At 42.6% G+C, this 20,404-nt stretch overlaps 3 protein-coding genes across 6 annotated transcripts in view; 1 reads left to right on the top strand and 2 right to left on the bottom strand.

The window, feature by feature from the left end:
- EBF2 (EBF transcription factor 2) overlaps window positions 1-20,404 on the top strand; it is a 250,907-nt gene that overhangs the window by 178,056 nt on the left and 52,447 nt on the right. For all 4 annotated transcript variants that reach the window (XM_069617589.1, XM_069617591.1, XM_069617588.1 and 1 more), the window contains exon 7: window positions 7,275-7,356. In XM_069617589.1, coding sequence (XP_069473690.1) covers window positions 7,275-7,356 — 82 coding nt within the window. The remainder of the gene's footprint in view (window positions 1-7,274; window positions 7,357-20,404) is intronic.
- LOC138493132 (uncharacterized) lies at window positions 7,950-10,966 on the bottom strand. Its single transcript, XM_069620329.1, has 2 exons — window positions 8,245-10,966; window positions 7,950-8,078 (listed from the first exon to the last, which is right to left on the bottom strand). The coding sequence occupies exon 1, from the start codon at window positions 10,919-10,921 to the stop codon at window positions 9,533-9,535; it is 1,389 nt and encodes a 462-aa protein (XP_069476430.1). The 5' UTR covers window positions 10,922-10,966; the 3' UTR covers window positions 7,950-8,078; window positions 8,245-9,532.
- LOC138493133 (uncharacterized) lies at window positions 16,661-19,626 on the bottom strand. The gene is made up of 2 exons (XM_069620330.1): window positions 17,256-19,626; window positions 16,661-17,089 (listed from the first exon to the last, which is right to left on the bottom strand). Exon 1 carries the CDS (start codon window positions 19,615-19,617, stop codon window positions 18,544-18,546), a length of 1,074 nt encoding a protein of 357 aa, XP_069476431.1. The 5' UTR covers window positions 19,618-19,626; the 3' UTR covers window positions 16,661-17,089; window positions 17,256-18,543.

Below are 20,404 nucleotides of genomic sequence, written 5' to 3' on the forward strand. Positions count from 1 at the left end.
AGCTCTGTAAAAGTGCTCTGTGCATTCCACCTGACCCAGAACCGCAGATCAGCAAGAGGGTCCGGTGCCTCCTGTGAGCAGTGGGGAACCCCAGCTCTGTAAAAGTGCTCTGTGCATTCCACCTGACCCAGAACCGCAGATCAGCAAGAGGGTCCGGTGCCTCCTGTGAGCAGTGGGGAACCCCAGCTCTGTAAAAGTGCTCTGTGCATTCCACCTGACCCAGAACCGCAGATCAGCAAGAGGGTCCGGTGCCTCCTGTGAGCAGTGAGGAAACACAGCTCTGTAAAAGTGCTCTGTGCATTCCACCTGACCCAGAACCGCAGATCAGCAAGAGGGTCCGGTGCCTCCTGTGAGCAGTGGGGAAACACAGCTCTGTAAAAGTGCTCTGTGCATTCCACCTGACCCAGAACCGCAGATCAGCAAGAGGGTCCGGTGCCTCCTGTGAGCAGTGGGGAAACACAGCTCTGTAAAAGTGCTCTGTGCATTCCACCTGACCCAGAACCGCAGATCAGCAAGAGGGTCCGATGCCTCCTGTGAGCAGTGGGGAAACACAGCTCTGTAAAAGTGCTCTGTGCATTCCACCTGACCCAGAACCGCAGATCAGCAAGAGGGTCCGGTGCCTCCTGTGAGCAGTGGGGAACCCCAGCTCTACAACAGGGACCCGCGCTTTCCATGCTAAATGGAAAACAGCTGAAGCAGTATCCCATGATACACCTGTGCCATGAATCAGTAGCACAGGAAGCACGTCTTGAGTCGCTGCTGGACTACAGGAATGGTTGGTCAACAGTGGGGACATGCCACAGCTTGCTACAGTCCTAAAAATGCATGTTTATTTTGGTGCATAGGCCATAAGTGTCTCCATTGTGAGCAAGGGCCTGAAAAAAAGCTGCAGGGTATATTGTGGGCAGCGGATGCTACTGCTAATGCCTCGCATTGTGGCAATGCTAAATGGGCAAAGCTAGTGGCCATTGGCTCAAAACAGTAGCTCCGTCAGGGATGCAAGGTTAGGTAAACAAGCAGTGGGAAAGCCAGCCGTTTTGGCTTTTGTGTACTAATTGGCCATAAAATGGTGACAGGTCTATAATGGTGCGATTGCCTGGGTATATGAAACCAGTGGCTGGTAACTGCCTATTCCACTACCTATACACAATCCAAACGGTTGGCTCTGTTAGTGCTTGTTTTAACAGTGCTTCAGTGCAAGGAACGGATATTAATTGAGGGGCCGAAGGCACACTTGCTCAAGACATGTTATTGCACATGTAGTGTAGTTACAGCATAATTAAATCCATTAATTCATCAGACTGCTTAGAAACACTAGTGCAAGCTAAAGTTTGATGTTACTTCTCAATAGAGCTATGTCAAAGAGGAATTGTACTTTTTGACCGACTATAAATGTTCGCAAGGACCAAAAGTTCTAAAAATGCTACCACCAAAGGTTCGAACACCAAAAGTTCGAACCTTTAGTGGTAGCATTGCAGGTAAGTAAAAAAAAAATTGCAGGGACTGCGGGAGTGTCACCCGCAAAACCCCGCTCACTATACTGTGTGGTATAGTGAGCGGGGTGTTGCGGGGGATGCCACCGCAGTACACCCGAAAAAAAAATGAGAAAAAAAACGGTGGATGTGGGGGTGTCCCCCGCAACACCCCGCTCACTATACTTCATAGTATAGTGAGCGGGGTGTTGCGGGGAAAACCCCTGCAGCCCCCGTAGTGTGTATGTGTGTTCGCATGAGAAAGGTGCCAACTTTTGGTGGTTCACACCTTTCTCATGCGAGCATTCCGGCCCCGGCAAAATCAGCATCGGTCGGATCACTTAGAACTGTCAAAGAGATCCTAGGGGGATGTGTTTTGGGTGGGGCAAGGAGCTAGTGGGTGAGACTGGCCATAGGGATTAGCATTGCTATGGGCAGTCAATGAGTGGGTAAATAACCAAGAAACACTCACAAGCTGTGTCTCCCTCCTGACATGTTATTCCCTCCTAGCTGTACTTAGTTCAAATGTTTCAGCTTAAAGGTTCTGCTTCAGTGCCACCTAATAGCCAAAACAGAAAAGCCTGGATTAAACTCAGTTTGTGGTTTGTGTGACTTAACACACTGTTGGAACATAAGTTATAAAGTAACAATATTGCACTGGGTGAGACATAGCAAGTGCTCCGTGTAACAGAGGCGCAATGGCACACGTGGGTGGAAGGTGGCCCAAGTGTTTCGCATTTTCGAATTAATGGCACAAAAAAACGTAACAAACCAAGCATGCATAGGCCACCCTACATCATATGGGCAGATGACCACAAGGACATGAACACAAAGTGATTCTCCAACACAACGTTTGCTGCCAAGGGACAGTCAGGCTCACTTTCGTGTTTATTGCGAAATGATATATAGGAAACACTTGACTTTTGGTGTGATAGAATGCCTAGTTCAAAACATTATTTGGAGAGGGTAACATTGTTGTAACTTTTATCTGCCCAGATTCTATATGTTCATTATTTGTTTTCAGGGGCCACTGCCTGTCTTTTTGTACAGAAGAAATTACTGCAGTACATAGGGAGGAATTTGGCCAGAACAAGGCGCAGCTCCACTCCAGCAAAACTTTTCTTGCCGGAGCACCATTTTGTGTAGACAAAAGGCCCAAACCTCCCTAAATTGAGGAAGCTCTCTGCCCCTGGCTGTTGTGAGTCTCCTGAATAGTTTTCAGGAAGCTGCCACAGTCAGGGGCAGAGAGCTTCCTCAACCTGTGGGCCCAAGGTTATCTCACTCATTGCATATTGCTGCTCAGCTGGCTGCATGCATAGAAACACAGTGCCAGACACAGTGGGCCTCATTACACGGACGGCGGTAAGGGTTAACGGTCACCGTTAATGGCAACGGTGACCGTTAACCCTTACCGCCGTACTACGAGGTCCCTTTGCGGGTTGGAGGATTTAACGCCTGCTTCTTGCAGGCGTTAATATCCAACCCGCTAAGGGACCTCGGAGCTAATTACGGCACCGCAAAATTGCGGTGCCGTAATTAGCGCCTTCCCCATTCCCATAGAGCCCTATGGGGCAGAAATGGGAATGGGGAAGGGGGATTTACCGCCCCTCCAACCTTGGAATGGGGCCGTAAATCCCCTTTCCGCCAAGGCGGTGCCGGTATTTTACCGGCATGGACCAAGGTGCTAATAGCACCTTGGTCCACCGCCTACCGTGTAATGAGGCCCAGTGTCTCTATGCATGCAACTGAGCCTCTATATGCAACAAATTAACATTCACAGACTGTATCTGAAAGGCGTCCTTTGCTCGAAGGTCAAACAACGAAACAGACCGTCCAAAGCAGTATATATGTCTCTTGCTTTGCACACATTTTACTCTCAGGGTGACTATTCTGACAGAGGAAATGAGCATCATACGGCATACCATGTGTACTTTGCAAGCTCAGAATAAATGAATGTTAAATTTCTAGCACAGGCATGATTCATTAATTTGTGGTCATTCTTATGTTCCCAAAATGCACTTTGTTTTATGCAAAGCAGCCAGCATCCTATATTCAGGGCATGCACATTATTTGAAACTTAGCTCTGCCCCCCCCCCCCAGTCCCGCCCACACCAATGATAATCCGGTTTCCATTCCCCCCCACACCACTGACAATCCACTCCCCTTGTCTCCACAAAAGGGGCGGGGGGAGTTGACCCAGTAAATTGTGTCAATTTCCGGCACTGGTAGTAGATGTAAAGATTTCTCTTTAAGGTGGGCCAAGTTTGGGGCCAACCCCAATTCTGTCTTTGTCCTTCTGGCGATGTCACGTTCTGAACTAGTTACAGTGCTGTAGATATGGCCTCCACGAAGGGACAAGGTGCTCCGGCCATTGGTCCCAATTCCCAAGATGTAACCTCCATAACTGGACACAATCCTCCAGATCTGGTCTCCAGAGCTGGAGGGCATTTTGGGGATGTGTTCTCCAGAAATGGAGAAAGTGCTCCAGAGGTGGCCTCCTAAATTGGACATAATGCCCCAGATGTGGCTTTCAGATCTTTACTGTCTGGCACTTAATGGCGCACATTTTGCCAGGTGATGCGTGAGAGGGCACTTAAGCACGCAGCTGCCAGAAAAGAGCCATGATAGGTCCTTTAAGGGCTTTTAACAGTGCTCTTGTCTGGTGATGTTCTAGAATGCTCCTGAAGACCCTTCTGCCAAAGCCAAACACTGCTCTTTTTCAATGTGTGTAATTTATGTAGATTTGTTTATTCATTTTAATTGATTATTTGTAACGCGCTTAATACCCAGAGGTTTCTAGGCGCGGACCCGGGGTTCGGACCTGTGTTGCTCCGGAGATTGTGGGGTCTTGTAAATAATCACTCTTCATTGTAGAAGTCGCTGAGGTCAATCTGAGTCGGAGCCGATGCACCCACCCGATTTACCATTATCCAGGCTCCAAGAGCTTTACAAGATGCCCAATTTAAATGTAAAGACGGATAATAAGGCACATCCAGTGTGTCTTAGTGAAGTGTTGAGGTGCCCCTCAGCCCAGCCCTGAGAAGCTAGAGTGGCAGTCGGTCGAAGAGAAGGTATTTGTGTTGCAATGGGCACGCACAATCTTCTATCTTCTCCTGAATTATCAGGCCTCTGTTTCCTTGTCTGCCAGTTTCTTGAAGCAAAAAATAGCAATAAAAACAAAATCATACGCCGGGAATTCTGTATCTTCTTTTTTTAAATCTCCATTGAAAAGAAAAGCGGCGGTGGACTGCATTTCCCGCCGCTTGGCGCCGACGGACGAGCTGCTGCTTTAAAGTTCTAATTCAAGGCATGAACGCGCCAGTTCTGCGGGGACTTTGGGACTGCGGTAAAATGTTCGTTGTCATAGGAACAGGACTGAACTAGCCTGGCTCACCTGGGACTTAAACTTACTGCGAGAGCGGATTTTTTTTGTTTGAGGAAACCAGCAACCGGCGCAAATAGGGATAAAATACGCCGGGCCTGCTATTAGTTCATTTTTTCGGGTTTTGGACCGGGTAGCTTAACGAAAAATGATTCCCGAAAAGAAGTGCTTTCCCTCCTTTGGCGAAAGAAGCGTTCTCGTGGAAATGTGTGGATGGATGGAGTACCTTGGCAAGAGAGGGACTTCCCCAATTGCCCTTCCGTAGATTGGCTGCGCAAGTGATTGAAATGTTTAGCGATGCGCTTCTGGGTGCGGAGAAGCGTGGCGCACGACGGGCTCTGATTCTGCGCCGTTCTCAGAAGTCATGATGACGTGCCTGGGCGGCTGCTGGGCCTGCGCGGGCATTTAGCACGCAGTGCCCTGAGAACACCCCCGACCCTCGACCCAAAGCGGCAACTACGTGCTGCTCGTTTTACCAACCACGAGTCGTGCGTCGCATGGGCGGCCTGGAGGCCGCCCAGTGCATTGGGTTTTTACCCCAGCAAGCAACCCGACACTGGTTGTGTCCCATCCCAAAGGGGAGGAGAAGATTTTTCTTTTGGGAGGGGGCCTGAAGGGTCAACGCATACCCATTTAAGCAGTTCCAACTTTGGGCGACTGATAACTCTGTGGCAGTGCGACCATAAACCTGATATGAGGCGAAAGTGTGTATAGGGGTATGGCCCCAAGCAGCCTCCCCCGCCCCCTGGCCTCCGGCAGAGTGCTCACAATTCTCATCACAATCAGTCCAACCCTTTCACTTTTTTATTCTAAATATGTTTTTGCTTAAAACTGCCTTTTTGTGTGTATGTGTAGTGATGTATACTACCAGGGCCACATTGGTGAGCAACAGAATGCCGTGCAGGTTAGGGGAACACGTTCAGAAAGGGGGGGGGCAGTGTGGGGGACATGTTCAGAAAGGGGGGGCAGGGTAGGGGACACTTTCAGAGAGAATGGTGGCCGATTAGGGTAGCCTCGCGGTGTAGGCTTAGCTTTCAGGAGGAAACCTAGTTGATGGCATATCATAAGATGCATGCGATGACGTCAAGCTCCGTGGCAAGGCACACGTCTTGGAAGCAAGACGGCGCAGAGCAACACAGATTCGAATCCCGGGTCTTTTGTCATTATGATGCCGTGTTATTGTGATGTAGGCTGGCATTGTCAAGATGGCCGACCTGGAATCACAATGAAGGCCCCAGCCATGCTACAGCCCGTGTGAGGAGTTGGCATGTTAAGCTATTGGCTAATTGTGATGCCATGAAAGGTTGGCGAAGAAATGACCCCGGCCTCTGGAAAAGTTGCCCATGAATAATGTGATAGTAGAAGTTGGCGGCTACTTGGAATTCCTGAAGGATTCGGCGTGGGAACTGATTATTCCTGAAGTGTTTGTGACGTGCTCCCCGCATTCCCAAATGATCTTTGCTGGCCTCTGTACGCCTGGCTTGTTTTGGCATGGCCCCATCATTCATTGCATAACAGTCCTAACATACCTTTGCATTACTGAAGCGTGTTTGGAAGGCTGTAGTCCTGCTACACATTTTCCAATGGATTGCTGCTATTTCTGAAGTGCAAACTTTCCTGAAGGAATTTAGGGATCACTCATGTATTCCTGAAGCATTCTTGTTTCTTCCTGGTTTTTTTCTGGGTTGGCCATGACATGCAGGTAGGGGTTTTAGCTGTCTCAATGTTCCTCAAGTCTTTTTAGGGTGGCTTCTGTATTTCAGAAATCTTCAGGGGAAGGCCTCTCTATTCTGGAAGTGCGTTGGGGATTCCTACTGTACTCCCTAAATGTTTTTTGTGTAGCCACATTTTTTGGGAAGCATTTACATGATGGCATCTGTACTTAAGTGTTCTGGCGTGGCCTCGTTTTTTGATGGCGTCTGTTTCATTAGTGCTTTGGGGATGGATTCAGTATGCCACGTGTGTTTTTTGGGATGGTATCTGGATTTCAGTCTTTTTTTGGGGGGGAAAGCCTCTGTATTTGTAGGGTGGCCTTAGGATGTATTATTGAGTATTTGGCATGGCCTCTGTGCACCTCGAAAATGCTTTCAGGGTGGCCCAGAATGCCTCCAAAACTCACGGTTGCCCTAATACCCCTTTTGGCAAAAGACTGTTTTCCTGAAGTTTTTTTTTTTGAAGCTCCCGATATTTGTGACTTTATTTTGAAGTGAAATATTTATTCCTAAATTGTTTTTGGGATGCCCCAGAATTGTGTACACTTTTTCCAGAACTCCCCAGTACACCTGATGTGTTTAAATGCCTTGTTACTACTATCCGGGCCATGTCTTTCCTTTATGCCGCCTTTCTAATAGCTGTTATGTGCTTTTGGAAAATGCCTGCTTCAAGAAGAAAACAATAACACGTGTTTGTTCTCTTTGCAGGTTCTTTTTAAAGTTCTTCCTCAAGTGTAATCAGAATTGTTTGAAAACAGCGGGAAACCCCCGAGACATGCGGCGTTTCCAGGTAAGAGAGGGAAGGTCCTCACTCGATGTTACTGTTATCAGGACAGCAGCAGCACGCTCCTTGCGAAAAAAGCCATTAAATACAAATGAACCTTTCTTCGCTTTCTTTAAAACCTCTGAGTTGATGTACACCATTTTAGAGTTTGACCATTCCGCAAAGAAAAGCTAAATATATTCACATCTGCCTGTGTTGCCAAGTCTTTCAGTGCTGTATGTTCCCTGGCAAGTTTCTAAGTGTGGGGCAGAAGCCAGCGAGGTTCTTCCCATACTCTGCCGGACTCCCCTTGTCCAGCCGCAGACACTTGGGTTGAATTCACCTTAAGACTTGACTCCCCAAGTCCTGAGGATGCTCAGGAGATGTATTTGGCTTGGACTCAGAATTGCGTTCAGTGAGAAATGTTGGGAGGGGACTGGGTGTGTGTAGGGCCAGTAGGGCTGCTGCAGAGGCGCCCACATGTCCGACGAAGTCATGCTATCCTTGTTTAGGGCTTACAACACCGTCAGGTTGCCACAGTGGGCTAAGGGCAAAGTGAAGATGGGCTAGGGAGGATTGTGTAAGTAAGTATATAGGGCTCAGAAGGAGCCCTGCTCCACTTGTAGGTCAAGCGCCACAAAATAAGGAAAATGCAGCAAACTGTTAGATTTTCATAAAAGTATATTTTGCAAACAGTTGCCCTATAGAGACACGTGTTTCGGCGAATCACTCGCCTTTTTCAATCAGGGCTAATTAGTAAGACAGAAATCAAAGGGAGGGGGAGGGGGAAGGATTATTAGGAACAATAGAGAAAACATCACAAAAGGAAAAAACAAGAGAAACAAGTCATTAGATATTTTGTATGTGCAAATTATATGTGTGTTAGTGTTCATAAAGTACAAAGAAATTGCTTACCTAAATAGTGAGAACTATAATTCACTTTTTCAAATATGGTGATAAATTTCATGGGATCAATCCCGCCTGTAAAAAAATGTGTTATGTATTATACCCAATCATGAGTATACTCTTTTTGGATATAAAATGAGCATTTATCTGTTTTTACGAGCACTGTGCCCCAGCGAGTAGTTACAATATAGGTACTTGGTAACTTATGTCAAAAGGGATCATACTTAGCTTATTTCGTGTCATACCGCTACTAGTACCCTATAGTGCCGGCACGAGTGTATTTAAAAAAACAATTTTGTACTAAAGTGAAGTGCTTAGGGCTCACCTCTCAAAAAGATGGTCTCCTTCCTAAGCGTCGGCGTCTGGAAACGAGCACAGACGCCGCGCTTATACATCGGTATTGATAATGCCGTCGCTATGGTGACGGTAGTCCTTCTACCTTTTCAAAATAACGGTCAAAAACCAAGCGCCATTTTTTAAAGGTGTAAACGTTTCAAATTTAAATTGTATGTAAATAAAATTAAAAATTAACATGGACATCCGATCAAGAATAGGACTAATTCATTATGTTTGAGCACAGTTTCCCCATATTAATGGGCGAGTTCTTTATATTAAATGTGATTAGATAGTATTTACATTAGTTTTATACAATATTAAACAAGTTTTGTTCCTTAAATGTGCGTAGTTAGCGCATTTTTCGTAATATACTGCTTATGATGCACTGTAGTGCCGGCTCGAGTACATTCAAGGACAATTTAATACTAGGATGAAGTGCTTGGAACTTACCTCACAAGAGGTGGTCTCCTTCGCAAGCGTCGGCGTCTGAAAGCGAGCATAGACGCCGCGCTATGCATCGGTAATAAAACTGCCGTCGCTACGGTGACGGTAGTCCTTCTACCCTTTCACAATGGCGATCGAAAAGCTGGGCGCCATCTTTTAAAGGTATGAACATTTCAAATTTTAAACTGTTTATGTGAAAATCAGGTCAGGACTTAATATAGACACCTGATCAAAAATACGACTAAGTAGATTATATTTGAAAACAGTTTCCCCATATTAAAGTATAGTACGAACGTGAATTGGAATTCTATCGGTGGAAGCTTGTAACTAATGGGTTGTGTATTATATATGAAGTAACTCATTTACCACTTGCATATTAGTATATATGATAGAAGACCAAATTACCATAAACTATTTCTAATGTTAGTTAGTATCCACAACTCTCAATCCAAAAATATTATTCAGTATTAATATCGTAGAAAATATTACATTGCAAAGAAGCATAAATTTCATTAATTCAGAGGAAAACTCCCATCTCATTGTCCGAGTTAAGGCCCACTCTTGTAGCTCTGAAGTGGCATATGGTACGGGCTTCCTGTTGTCTCAAGGAAAGTTCTCGATTTCCCCCTCTTCTTCCTATGCTGATTTTTTTGAGGCCAATAAATTTAATACCATTTTTGTCATCCATTTGATGGCTCAGTTGCCAATGAACTGCAAGTGGAAGTGAGGAGTCCTGGCTCCTTATTGATGAAAGGTGTTCTCTTATCCGTATCCTTAACTCACGAATAGTGCTGCCCACATATATCTTGTTGCAAATACAGATAATTGCATATATTACAAATTTTGATTTGCAATTAATATTTTCTTTGATCATGGTGGAGATACCAAAACTGTCTGTAAATTTTATGGTGGGACCATGTGCATGTTTGCACATTGTACAGCACCCACATTTTCTAAACCCCATGTTAGTTGTTTGTAGCCAGGTATATCTTGGATGTTGATCTTCTTCCGGTAGCATGGAGGGACTAATAGTTGATTTGATTGTTTTAGCTCTTCTATAGATCATTGTTGGATGGTCGTCAATGTATTTGCGAATGTGTTCATCTAGTTTCAAGAGATGCCAATTTTTGCGTAGTATTTTTCGTATAATTCTATTGTTTGCACAGAAAGTGGTGATAAATTTTACAATGTCCGATCTTTTTTCTGCTGCTAATCCTGAGTTTGTTCGGTTAAGAGTTTGGTCTCTAGTGATCTTATGGGCTTTGTCCGAGGCAGCTTTTATAAATCTTGTCTTGTATCCTCGTGCTTTAAATCTGTTATGTAGCGTTGTGCATTCATGTTCGAATATTTGTGAGTCGGTACAGTTTCGTCGAGCTCGGATGAACTCGCCTTTAGGGATGTTGTTCTTTACAGGATCAAAATGGCAACTTGTAGCAAAAAGGGTTGAGTTAACTTCTGTCTGTTTGCGATATGTTTTTGTTAGTAACTTATTTTCTTGAACATAAATGGTGAGGTCTAAAAAATTGATTTCTGTTCTACTGGAAAAACCAGTAAAGACTATTCCAAAGGGGTTGCCGTTTGCTCTCTTCATGAATTCATTTAGTTCCTCCGATGTTCCTTTCCATATTAGTAGTACGTCATCTATAAAACGTGACCACATCACCACATTCTCTCTGTACATTGTATCCGTGTAAATATGTATATCTTCAAACATTCCCATGAATAAATTGGCAATGGCTGGGGCAAATTTAACTCCCATTGCTACTCCTCTTTTTTGTCGATAGTACTGGTTATTAAAAAGAAAGATGTTATTGGTTAAGGTTAGAGATAGCATTTCTTTTAACATTTCTACAAAGTGATAATAAGAGGCAGATTCATCTTTGAATGTGTAGTGTAATGTTTTCATTGCTGCCTCATATTCTATCGAGGTGTACAGCGCCTTGACATCCCAGGTTGCTAGTAGGTAATCAGATTTCCATTCAATTTCACTAATTTTCCTAATTGTGTCTGTAGAATCCTTTAGGAAGGCCTGTATTTTTGGTACCCTAGGTCTGAGTACATGGTCTAGATATTCTGCAAATCTTTCGGTGACCCAGCCAATCCCATTGACTATGGGTCTACCTTCAGGTATGGTTTGGTAAGGTTTATGAATCTTGGGTAAGAAATAAATTATAGGTATGATCGGCTGTTTGATACAAATCCATGTTTTTTTGATGTATCCTGCCTCCTGCAGGATCTACCCTGAGCCAGTAATAACAAGGAGCAGGAACCATGCTGACTCAGGTATGTAGAAAGTAGAAACACGCTTTATTGTCTTAGTTACAGGTTCAGTATAGAAGTTAGGAGAGAGAGATCATTAGTAGCTTCTTCCCTGGTTCCCTGCCCAGCTCCAAGTCCCTTAACCGTCTCCCCTGGAATACCCAGGTGCCCCAACACTCCAAGCTCCACTAGCATTCCATCACAGCTCTCACACTGACTCAGACTCCACTCATACATATGCAGGATATAACACATCCCCCCCTTTTCCAATCAAAAGAAAACGCACAAACTCTCAACCATGCTAGGACTAGCAACCACAAAATTACTATTGCTCCTTCCACCCTGGCCTGCCACACCAAGGTCTTGGTGCCGCCACCACCAAGCACAAACCTTGCCACATGGACAAACAAAACAAAACTACAGACATCGACCCTCCTAAACTAAACACCTTCCGCCAAGACTGCCACTCTTGGCCTCAAGTCTGCCACACTTGAGCACAACCCAAAACGCCCCAAAAATAGGCTAACTACCTTGCCAAAACTGTGTAGCCACGAATATTGCAAACTTACACAGGGCCATCACAATAGTCCTAAACATGCCAACAAAGATCCCATTGCACTCTAACAAATATCCCAACAGCATGCCTCATCCTTCTCTCCTAAAGAAAACATGAAAAAGGAATGAAAAACCTAGGAAAGAGACATACAACACAAAGATCACGGAAAACACAACCACAAAAGGAAGGAATTGTGGCTTAAAAATTGCATAGCAAGAGCTATGAAAAAATGTTAACATGCACTTACTACCAAATGACAAAATTAGTAGTGCATTGCACATTCACCTTTGCAAAACCCAAAATTCAGATGTAAAAATTTTAACACTACCAGAAAAAAAAACAGTAGTGTAGTGCAATTTCAAAATTTTGCTTCAACCCAAAAGCTCCGGCACACCACTGGGATGAAAAATCAAATGGTGTGACCTGGAATTTCTAAAAATATTTTGAAAAGTGTAATAAAAACTGAAATTAATCCAGTAACCCAAACCAGTGTACAATCCACAACTTATATACTAAACACTGGCCTAATACTGTGTGCCCTCCACTCCTATTCCATACCACTTGTAAACTGGCGTGCAATAACAACAAAATCCTCCTCCCAAATGCACCGCCTGGCATCACAGAACTAACTAGGGAAAACCCTAAACTCAACTAAAGGAAGTATGTTGCCGTGCGGTTACCTACAACGCAGACAACTAGTGTAGCCCCTATAATGTAAACATACACTACAGGAGAAAAAAAATTCTCCTTTCCCTTCCTTTTCCAAACGCACCACTGCGTTGTAACTCCACAAAACAACTCCGAAGAGGGCCCATGCCCTTTGGAACTGGAACACCCTTCTGTGCCCAACCTCCTCAAAACAAAACTTGGGGTTCCTCCTGAAGGTTTTATACTACTGCCAATACACCTGGCCAGGGTGTATAAGCCTAAACCCCATTGCATGCATGCAACTCCCATTTATATACTCCGATTTTGCGCAACCTACTCCGCTATAAACGTGTACTCTCCCACACGTCACATCTACAAGCATGTACAAGCGTGAAACACATACACGCACCTCACTTCAAGTCATGTGCTGCTTCTCACACACGCACTACAACTACAAAACTACAAATTACAGTGTGCACCCTTGCATCACAGACCCAAACTCCACTACACATTGCTAACATGCAAACTACAACTCACCATCAACAAGTTCAAACACAGGCAAAACACACACATGCAAAATTTTCACATTCCCAAAATGCATATCACATTTAACATGAAAGTGATTCATAGTTCCCAAAAACGCATAATGTAGGTTACTTCCAATAATTCTAACATTTCTGCATTTCTAAACTCCCAAAATGTTGTGGATTACGTTTTAACTTTAACTATGCAACGTCATCATATAAGCAAGCTTCATATGAGTAAACCTCCATGTACTTATGAAGTCCTTCGCATCATCAGTAAAATAAAACTTCATTATCATTGAAAATGTCTCTTTAACTCAAAAGCGGTAATCCGTATGTTCAAATGCAACGTAAAATAATGTTAAAAAAAACAGTTCACATCATGGTAACTACAAACACATGTTGCACACACACACACCAAGCTTGCTTCCCAAAACACATAAATTCAATTTTTTTTTTAAAAAATGTCCCCTAGTTGCATAAATCCATTGCCTTATACTACGTGTAAATAGCCTACAAACCAGCAATTATAAAATAAAACTTTCATTATTCCTCGGCAACCGGCATTTTCAAAATCAACTCTCTTCAGTGCTGCAGTGCCTCGTCAGTGCTGACGTGCCTCGATAGACAACCGCTTTGAAACGAAACACCTTTCTTAGTGCCTGTATCAGTTTCATCATGAATCTTGGTGTGCAATTGCCGTCTATTTCGTGTACTTAAAAATTGTCCATCTTGTATGCTTCAATTTATTCACTCCAATGTTCTACAACTCTTGACCCAAGAATCCGCACCCTTCGTATTGCGTACCTCAAAGTTGCAGCATACCATCATAAAAAAAAATGTCATTTCCAGCTTCTAAATGTTCAACTGTTCAGGCAACGACCATTTATTATTATTTTTCACAGCAGCTGCACCATCCGGCGGTGCATTTAACACGATCATCTTGGCAGCGGGTACCGTTTAAAACAACTCTAACAATGCAGCCTTGGAACCACTCATAAGGTTCCATATCAGGAAACAACGCTCGCCAGTTCCGTGAACGTCATCACGTTCAGTCACGTTTAGAGGGGCCTTTCCTCTGAATACTTCTCCGAACACGGTGAGAAGAATCATGGCGCCGTGCCCTTTCTTTTGCGTTCCAGCCCAACGGGCGAGCTGAAACGCAAGCATCGGACGGCCTGCAAGGTGCGCGCGCCACCCACAGCCTCAGGGGACCCTTATTTAGACCCAAATTTCGTCCGCCCATGATTCCCCACAGTACCTTAACATGAGTGGGCTGCATTCTCTATTCTCCAAGTTTCTGCATATTCCTTTTTTTTTTTTTTCCAATTTGCCGGCGCTGCCTTGCGCATGACACAGCTGTGCACAATTACTCCATTAAGTACACAGACAATGTATACACAACTTCTGGCTGCCTGCACACTCCTGTGCAGGTCTTATACCACTTGTATTCATGTGAGTGCGACGGCACTCGAACTCCAGAAAGTGACAGGTGCTTACTGGTGGCATCTTCTAGCTGTCACACGAGTTCCAACACAATCTCCATCTTTCTCCAAGACACAAACTTTCCTCCAGTCCCATGAGTGGGCTTCCATGGCTTGTCTTTGAAATAGCATGGAAATTTTTTGTCTCCACATGCTATGGCCTCCGTCTCAATATCATGGACCCTGCTTTTCACCCGGTCCGACATCACCTCTGAGGCCTCGCTTCTCCTTTAATTTGGATCTCCGTCTCCACCATACTTCAATCTCCCACCTTCCTTCAGGTTCTTTAACTCCTCGTCGCCAAAATGATGTATCCTGCCTCCTGCAGGATCTACCCTGAGCCAGTAATAACAAGGAGCAGGAACCATGCTGACTCAGGTATGTAGAAAGTAGAAACACGCTTTATTGTCTTAGTTACAGGTTCAGTATAGAAGTTAGGAGAGAGAGATCATTAGTAGCTTCTTCCCTGGTTCCCTGCCCAGCTCCAAGTCCCTTAACCGTCTCCCCTGGAATACCCAGGTGCCCCAACACTCCAAGCTCCACTAGCATTCCATCACAGCTCTCACACTGACTCAGACCCCACTCATACATATGCAGGATATAACATTTTTCTTGTTCAGTTAATAATCCTTTCCTGTACCACAATTGAATTTGTTCTTCTACTTCCAGTTGTATATTTGGTCGAGGATTGGTTGCTAGTAATTCATAGCAACCCGGTGTACTTAGATGGTTAGTAGCCATCATCAGGTAATCAGATCTGTTCATAATTACAATATTCCCGCCTTTGTCGGCTTCCTTAATTACAATATTTTTGTTGTTTTTGAATTTCTTCAGAGCTTGTTGTTCAAGAGGGCTCAGGTTATTTGTCCAAACTCCCTTCTGGATTGAATTATTTTGTCTCTTTCTATTGGTAAGTTTTACCTTATCTAAATCATCTGTCACAGCTTTGTAGAATGCATCAATCGTGTTTTCAGGGCTCAATTGAGGAGTGAATTTAGAACAAGGTTTCATTTCTTCCTTGATAAGGCTGATAGGCTTAATTTTCAGTTCTTGTAATGTTTGGTGTATTGAATAAGAAGATGGTTCTTGGAAAGACCTGATTGCAAAAGTATTTTCCAAATTTTGAATAGTAATGTCACTCTTAATCGGTAGTGGTTCCTGAGGTCTTTGTTCTGATACTAGGGTTTCAAAATACTTTTTTAATTTTAGTTTCCGTACGAATCGGAAGAGATCTATATGTACTTCCGTAGTATCATAGACATATGTGGGGGCAAAGGACAATCCTTTATTTAAAAGTGAGGTTTCTTCTTCACTCAAATTTAGACTTGAGAGATTAAGTACTAAGTTTGTTATTTGTTGCGGCGCGCTGCTTCTCTGGTATTTGCTCGTGTTTGTCTTCTGTCTTCGTTTATTTCGCTTATGTTGGCTAGGTTTCCCCCGCCTTCCTCTTCGCCTGATATAAATGGTTTTTTGTATGGTTGGGTCGGTAGTTGAAAACGGACTTGTTTGGTGAAATTTGCGTTTCGAGTTCCTTTCCTGTATCTGCGAATCTGATTGAGGAAGCCTTGTTGTTTGTTGGTTACTTGTTCTGAGATATTAACTTCTTGATCTTTTTCAGGATCTGATTCAACATCAGAACTGGCCGACGAGGTATTCGGTGTACTACTTCTTGAAAGTGGTTTATTAAATTGATTATATTTATCTTGAAATGTGTAAACCCGATCGTCGCGATAGTCTCTTTCATCTCGCCAATATTTTCTGAGTTTACGGATTTTAATTTCTTCTTGATAGTCACTGAGTATTTCGTACATTTTTTCAAAATTTCTTTCCTTTGTTGCTTCCAAAGCTTGTGTATTAGCTATCTCTTTTTTCAAATTTTCAATTATTTCAGTGGCTCTCTTATGTTCACGTGTGGCATGTTCCACAAGCAGTTCCATCATAGTTTTTGAGCTATGATTCAAATTTCTTTCCCAAAGGTCAGCTAGGTCTTTGTCGTCGTCTTTGGTGAAATCTGGAAATATCAAAATTCGTAGTCCTCTGGGGATTTGATTATTGGTTAAATAGTTTTGCAGAGACGTCATTTCCCAGTACTTATCAATTTCTTTCCTGGAGGCTCTTTCTAGTTTCACGAATTGGGACCTTAGGTCTTCTTTCTTAGGATTAAGATTCTTAAATGCATGTAAAGTGCTTCCTCTAGGTGCAAATAATTTGTTAGCATCTTCTTCACGGTTTTTTAAGTAATGTGCCATTGTGTACTGGACACACTTTCTGTATCGAATAACAAGCGTATCAGGACTGTTGGTATATATTCAAAATCGTACAGTAGTGGGGGGTATTTTGGAATACCAACCATCAGTGTCCTGCGCTAGATAAATAAAGGTGGCAGCTGAACAGTGGAGTAACGAAGTAAATAAACCCCCTACTCCGGTAAAGTGTAAGTAAGTATATAGGGCTCAGAAGGAGCCCTGCTCCACTTGTAGGTCAAGCGCCACAAAATAAGGAAAATGCAGCAAACTGTTAGATTTTCATAAAAGTATATTTTGCAAACAGTTGCCCTATAGAGACACGTGTTTCGGCGAATCACTCGCCTTTTTCAATCAGGGCTAATTAGTAAGACAGAAATCAAAGGGAGGGGGAGGGGGAAGGATTATTAGGAACAATAGAGAAAACATCACAAAAGGAAAAAACAAGAGAAACAAGTCATTAGATATTTTGTATGTGCAAATTATATGTGTGTTAGTGTTCATAAAGTACAAAGAAATTGCTTACCTAAATAGTGAGAACTATAATTCACTTTTTCAAATATGGTGATAAATTTCATGGGATCAATCCCGCCTGTAAAAAAATGTGTTATGTATTATACCCAATCATGAGTATACTCTTTTTGGATATAAAATGAGCATTTATCTGTTTTTACGAGCACTGTGCCCCAGCGAGTAGTTACAATATAGGTACTTGGTAACTTATGTCAAAAGGGATCATACTTAGCTTATTTCGTGTCATACCGCTACTAGTACCCTATAGTGCCGGCACGAGTGTATTTAAAAAAACAATTTTGTACTAAAGTGAAGTGCTTAGGGCTCACCTCTCAAAAAGATGGTCTCCTTCCTAAGCGTCGGCGTCTGGAAACGAGCACAGACGCCGCGCTTATACATCGGTATTGATAATGCCGTCGCTATGGTGACGGTAGTCCTTCTACCTTTTCAAAATAACGGTCAAAAACCAAGCGCCATTTTTTAAAGGTGTAAACGTTTCAAATTTAAATTGTATGTAAATAAAATTAAAAATTAACATGGACATCCGATCAAGAATAGGACTAATTCATTATGTTTGAGCACAGTTTCCCCATATTAATGGGCGAGTTCTTTATATTAAATGTGATTAGATAGTATTTACATTAGTTTTATACAATATTAAACAAGTTTTGTTCCTTAAATGTGCGTAGTTAGCGCATTTTTCGTAATATACTGCTTATGATGCACTGTAGTGCCGGCTCGAGTACATTCAAGGACAATTTAATACTAGGATGAAGTGCTTGGAACTTACCTCACAAGAGGTGGTCTCCTTCGCAAGCGTCGGCGTCTGAAAGCGAGCATAGACGCCGCGCTATGCATCGGTAATAAAACTGCCGTCGCTACGGTGACGGTAGTCCTTCTACCCTTTCACAATGGCGATCGAAAAGCTGGGCGCCATCTTTTAAAGGTATGAACATTTCAAATTTTAAACTGTTTATGTGAAAATCAGGTCAGGACTTAATATAGACACCTGATCAAAAATACGACTAAGTAGATTATATTTGAAAACAGTTTCCCCATATTAAAGTATAGTACGAACGTGAATTGGAATTCTATCGGTGGAAGCTTGTAACTAATGGGTTGTGTATTATATATGAAGTAACTCATTTACCACTTGCATATTAGTATATATGATAGAAGACCAAATTACCATAAACTATTTCTAATGTTAGTTAGTATCCACAACTCTCAATCCAAAAATATTATTCAGTATTAATATCGTAGAAAATATTACATTGCAAAGAAGCATAAATTTCATTAATTCAGAGGAAAACTCCCATCTCATTGTCCGAGTTAAGGCCCACTCTTGTAGCTCTGAAGTGGCATATGGTACGGGCTTCCTGTTGTCTCAAGGAAAGTTCTCGATTTCCCCCTCTTCTTCCTATGCTGATTTTTTTGAGGCCAATAAATTTAATACCATTTTTGTCATCCATTTGATGGCTCAGTTGCCAATGAACTGCAAGTGGAAGTGAGGAGTCCTGGCTCCTTATTGATGAAAGGTGTTCTCTTATCCGTATCCTTAACTCACGAATAGTGCTGCCCACATATATCTTGTTGCAAATACAGATAATTGCATATATTACAAATTTTGATTTGCAATTAATATTTTCTTTGATCATGGTGGAGATACCAAAACTGTCTGTAAATTTTATGGTGGGACCATGTGCATGTTTGCACATTGTACAGCACCCACATTTTCTAAACCCCATGTTAGTTGTTTGTAGCCAGGTATATCTTGGATGTTGATCTTCTTCCGGTAGCATGGAGGGACTAATAGTTGATTTGATTGTTTTAGCTCTTCTATAGATCATTGTTGGATGGTCGTCAATGTATTTGCGAATGTGTTCATCTAGTTTCAAGAGATGCCAATTTTTGCGTAGTATTTTTCGTATAATTCTATTGTTTGCACAGAAAGTGGTGATAAATTTTACAATGTCCGATCTTTTTTCTGCTGCTAATCCTGAGTTTGTTCGGTTAAGAGTTTGGTCTCTAGTGATCTTATGGGCTTTGTCCGAGGCAGCTTTTATAAATCTTGTCTTGTATCCTCGTGCTTTAAATCTGTTATGTAGCGTTGTGCATTCATGTTCGAATATTTGTGAGTCGGTACAGTTTCGTCGAGCTCGGATGAACTCGCCTTTAGGGATGTTGTTCTTTACAGGATCAAAATGGCAACTTGTAGCAAAAAGGGTTGAGTTAACTTCTGTCTGTTTGCGATATGTTTTTGTTAGTAACTTATTTTCTTGAACATAAATGGTGAGGTCTAAAAAATTGATTTCTGTTCTACTGGAAAAACCAGTAAAGACTATTCCAAAGGGGTTGCCGTTTGCTCTCTTCATGAATTCATTTAGTTCCTCCGATGTTCCTTTCCATATTAGTAGTACGTCATCTATAAAACGTGACCACATCACCACATTCTCTCTGTACATTGTATCCGTGTAAATATGTGGATACTAACTAACATTAGAAATAGTTTATGGTAATTTGGTCTTCTATCATATATACTAATATGCAAGTGGTAAATGAGTTACTTCATATATAATACACAACCCATTAGTTACAAGCTTCCACCGATAGAATTCCAATTCACGTTCGTACTATACTTTAATATGGGGAAACTGTTTTCAAATATAATCTACTTAGTCGTATTTTTGATCAGGTGTCTATATTAAGTCCTGACCTGATTTTCACATAAACAGTTTAAAATTTGAAATGTTCATACCTTTAAAAGATGGCGCCCAGCTTTTCGATCGCCATTGTGAAAGGGTAGAAGGACTACCGTCACCGTAGCGACGGCAGTTTTATTACCGATGCATAGCGCGGCGTCTATGCTCGCTTTCAGACGCCGACGCTTGCGAAGGAGACCACCTCTTGTGAGGTAAGTTCCAAGCACTTCATCCTAGTATTAAATTGTCCTTGAATGTACTCGAGCCGGCACTACAGTGCATCATAAGCAGTATATTACGAAAAATGCGCTAACTACGCACATTTAAGGAACAAAACTTGTTTAATATTGTATAAAACTAATGTAAATACTATCTAATCACATTTAATATAAAGAACTCGCCCATTAATATGGGGAAACTGTGCTCAAACATAATGAATTAGTCCTATTCTTGATCGGAT

Source organism: Ambystoma mexicanum, chromosome 10 (genome assembly GCF_040938575.1).
Source record: "Ambystoma mexicanum isolate Mex_15411 chromosome 10, UKY_AmexF1_1, whole genome shotgun sequence".
Lineage (NCBI taxonomy): Eukaryota > Metazoa > Chordata > Amphibia > Caudata > Ambystomatidae > Ambystoma > Ambystoma mexicanum.

Excerpts from the sequence above, each read along its gene's own strand:
- LOC138493132 (XM_069620329.1), bottom strand. The coding sequence starts at position 10,921 with ATGAAAACATTACACTACACATTCAAAGATGAATCTGCCTCTTATTAT.
- LOC138493133 (XM_069620330.1), bottom strand. The coding sequence starts at position 19,617 with ATGAAGAGAGCAAACGGCAACCCCTTTGGAATAGTCTTTACTGGTTTT.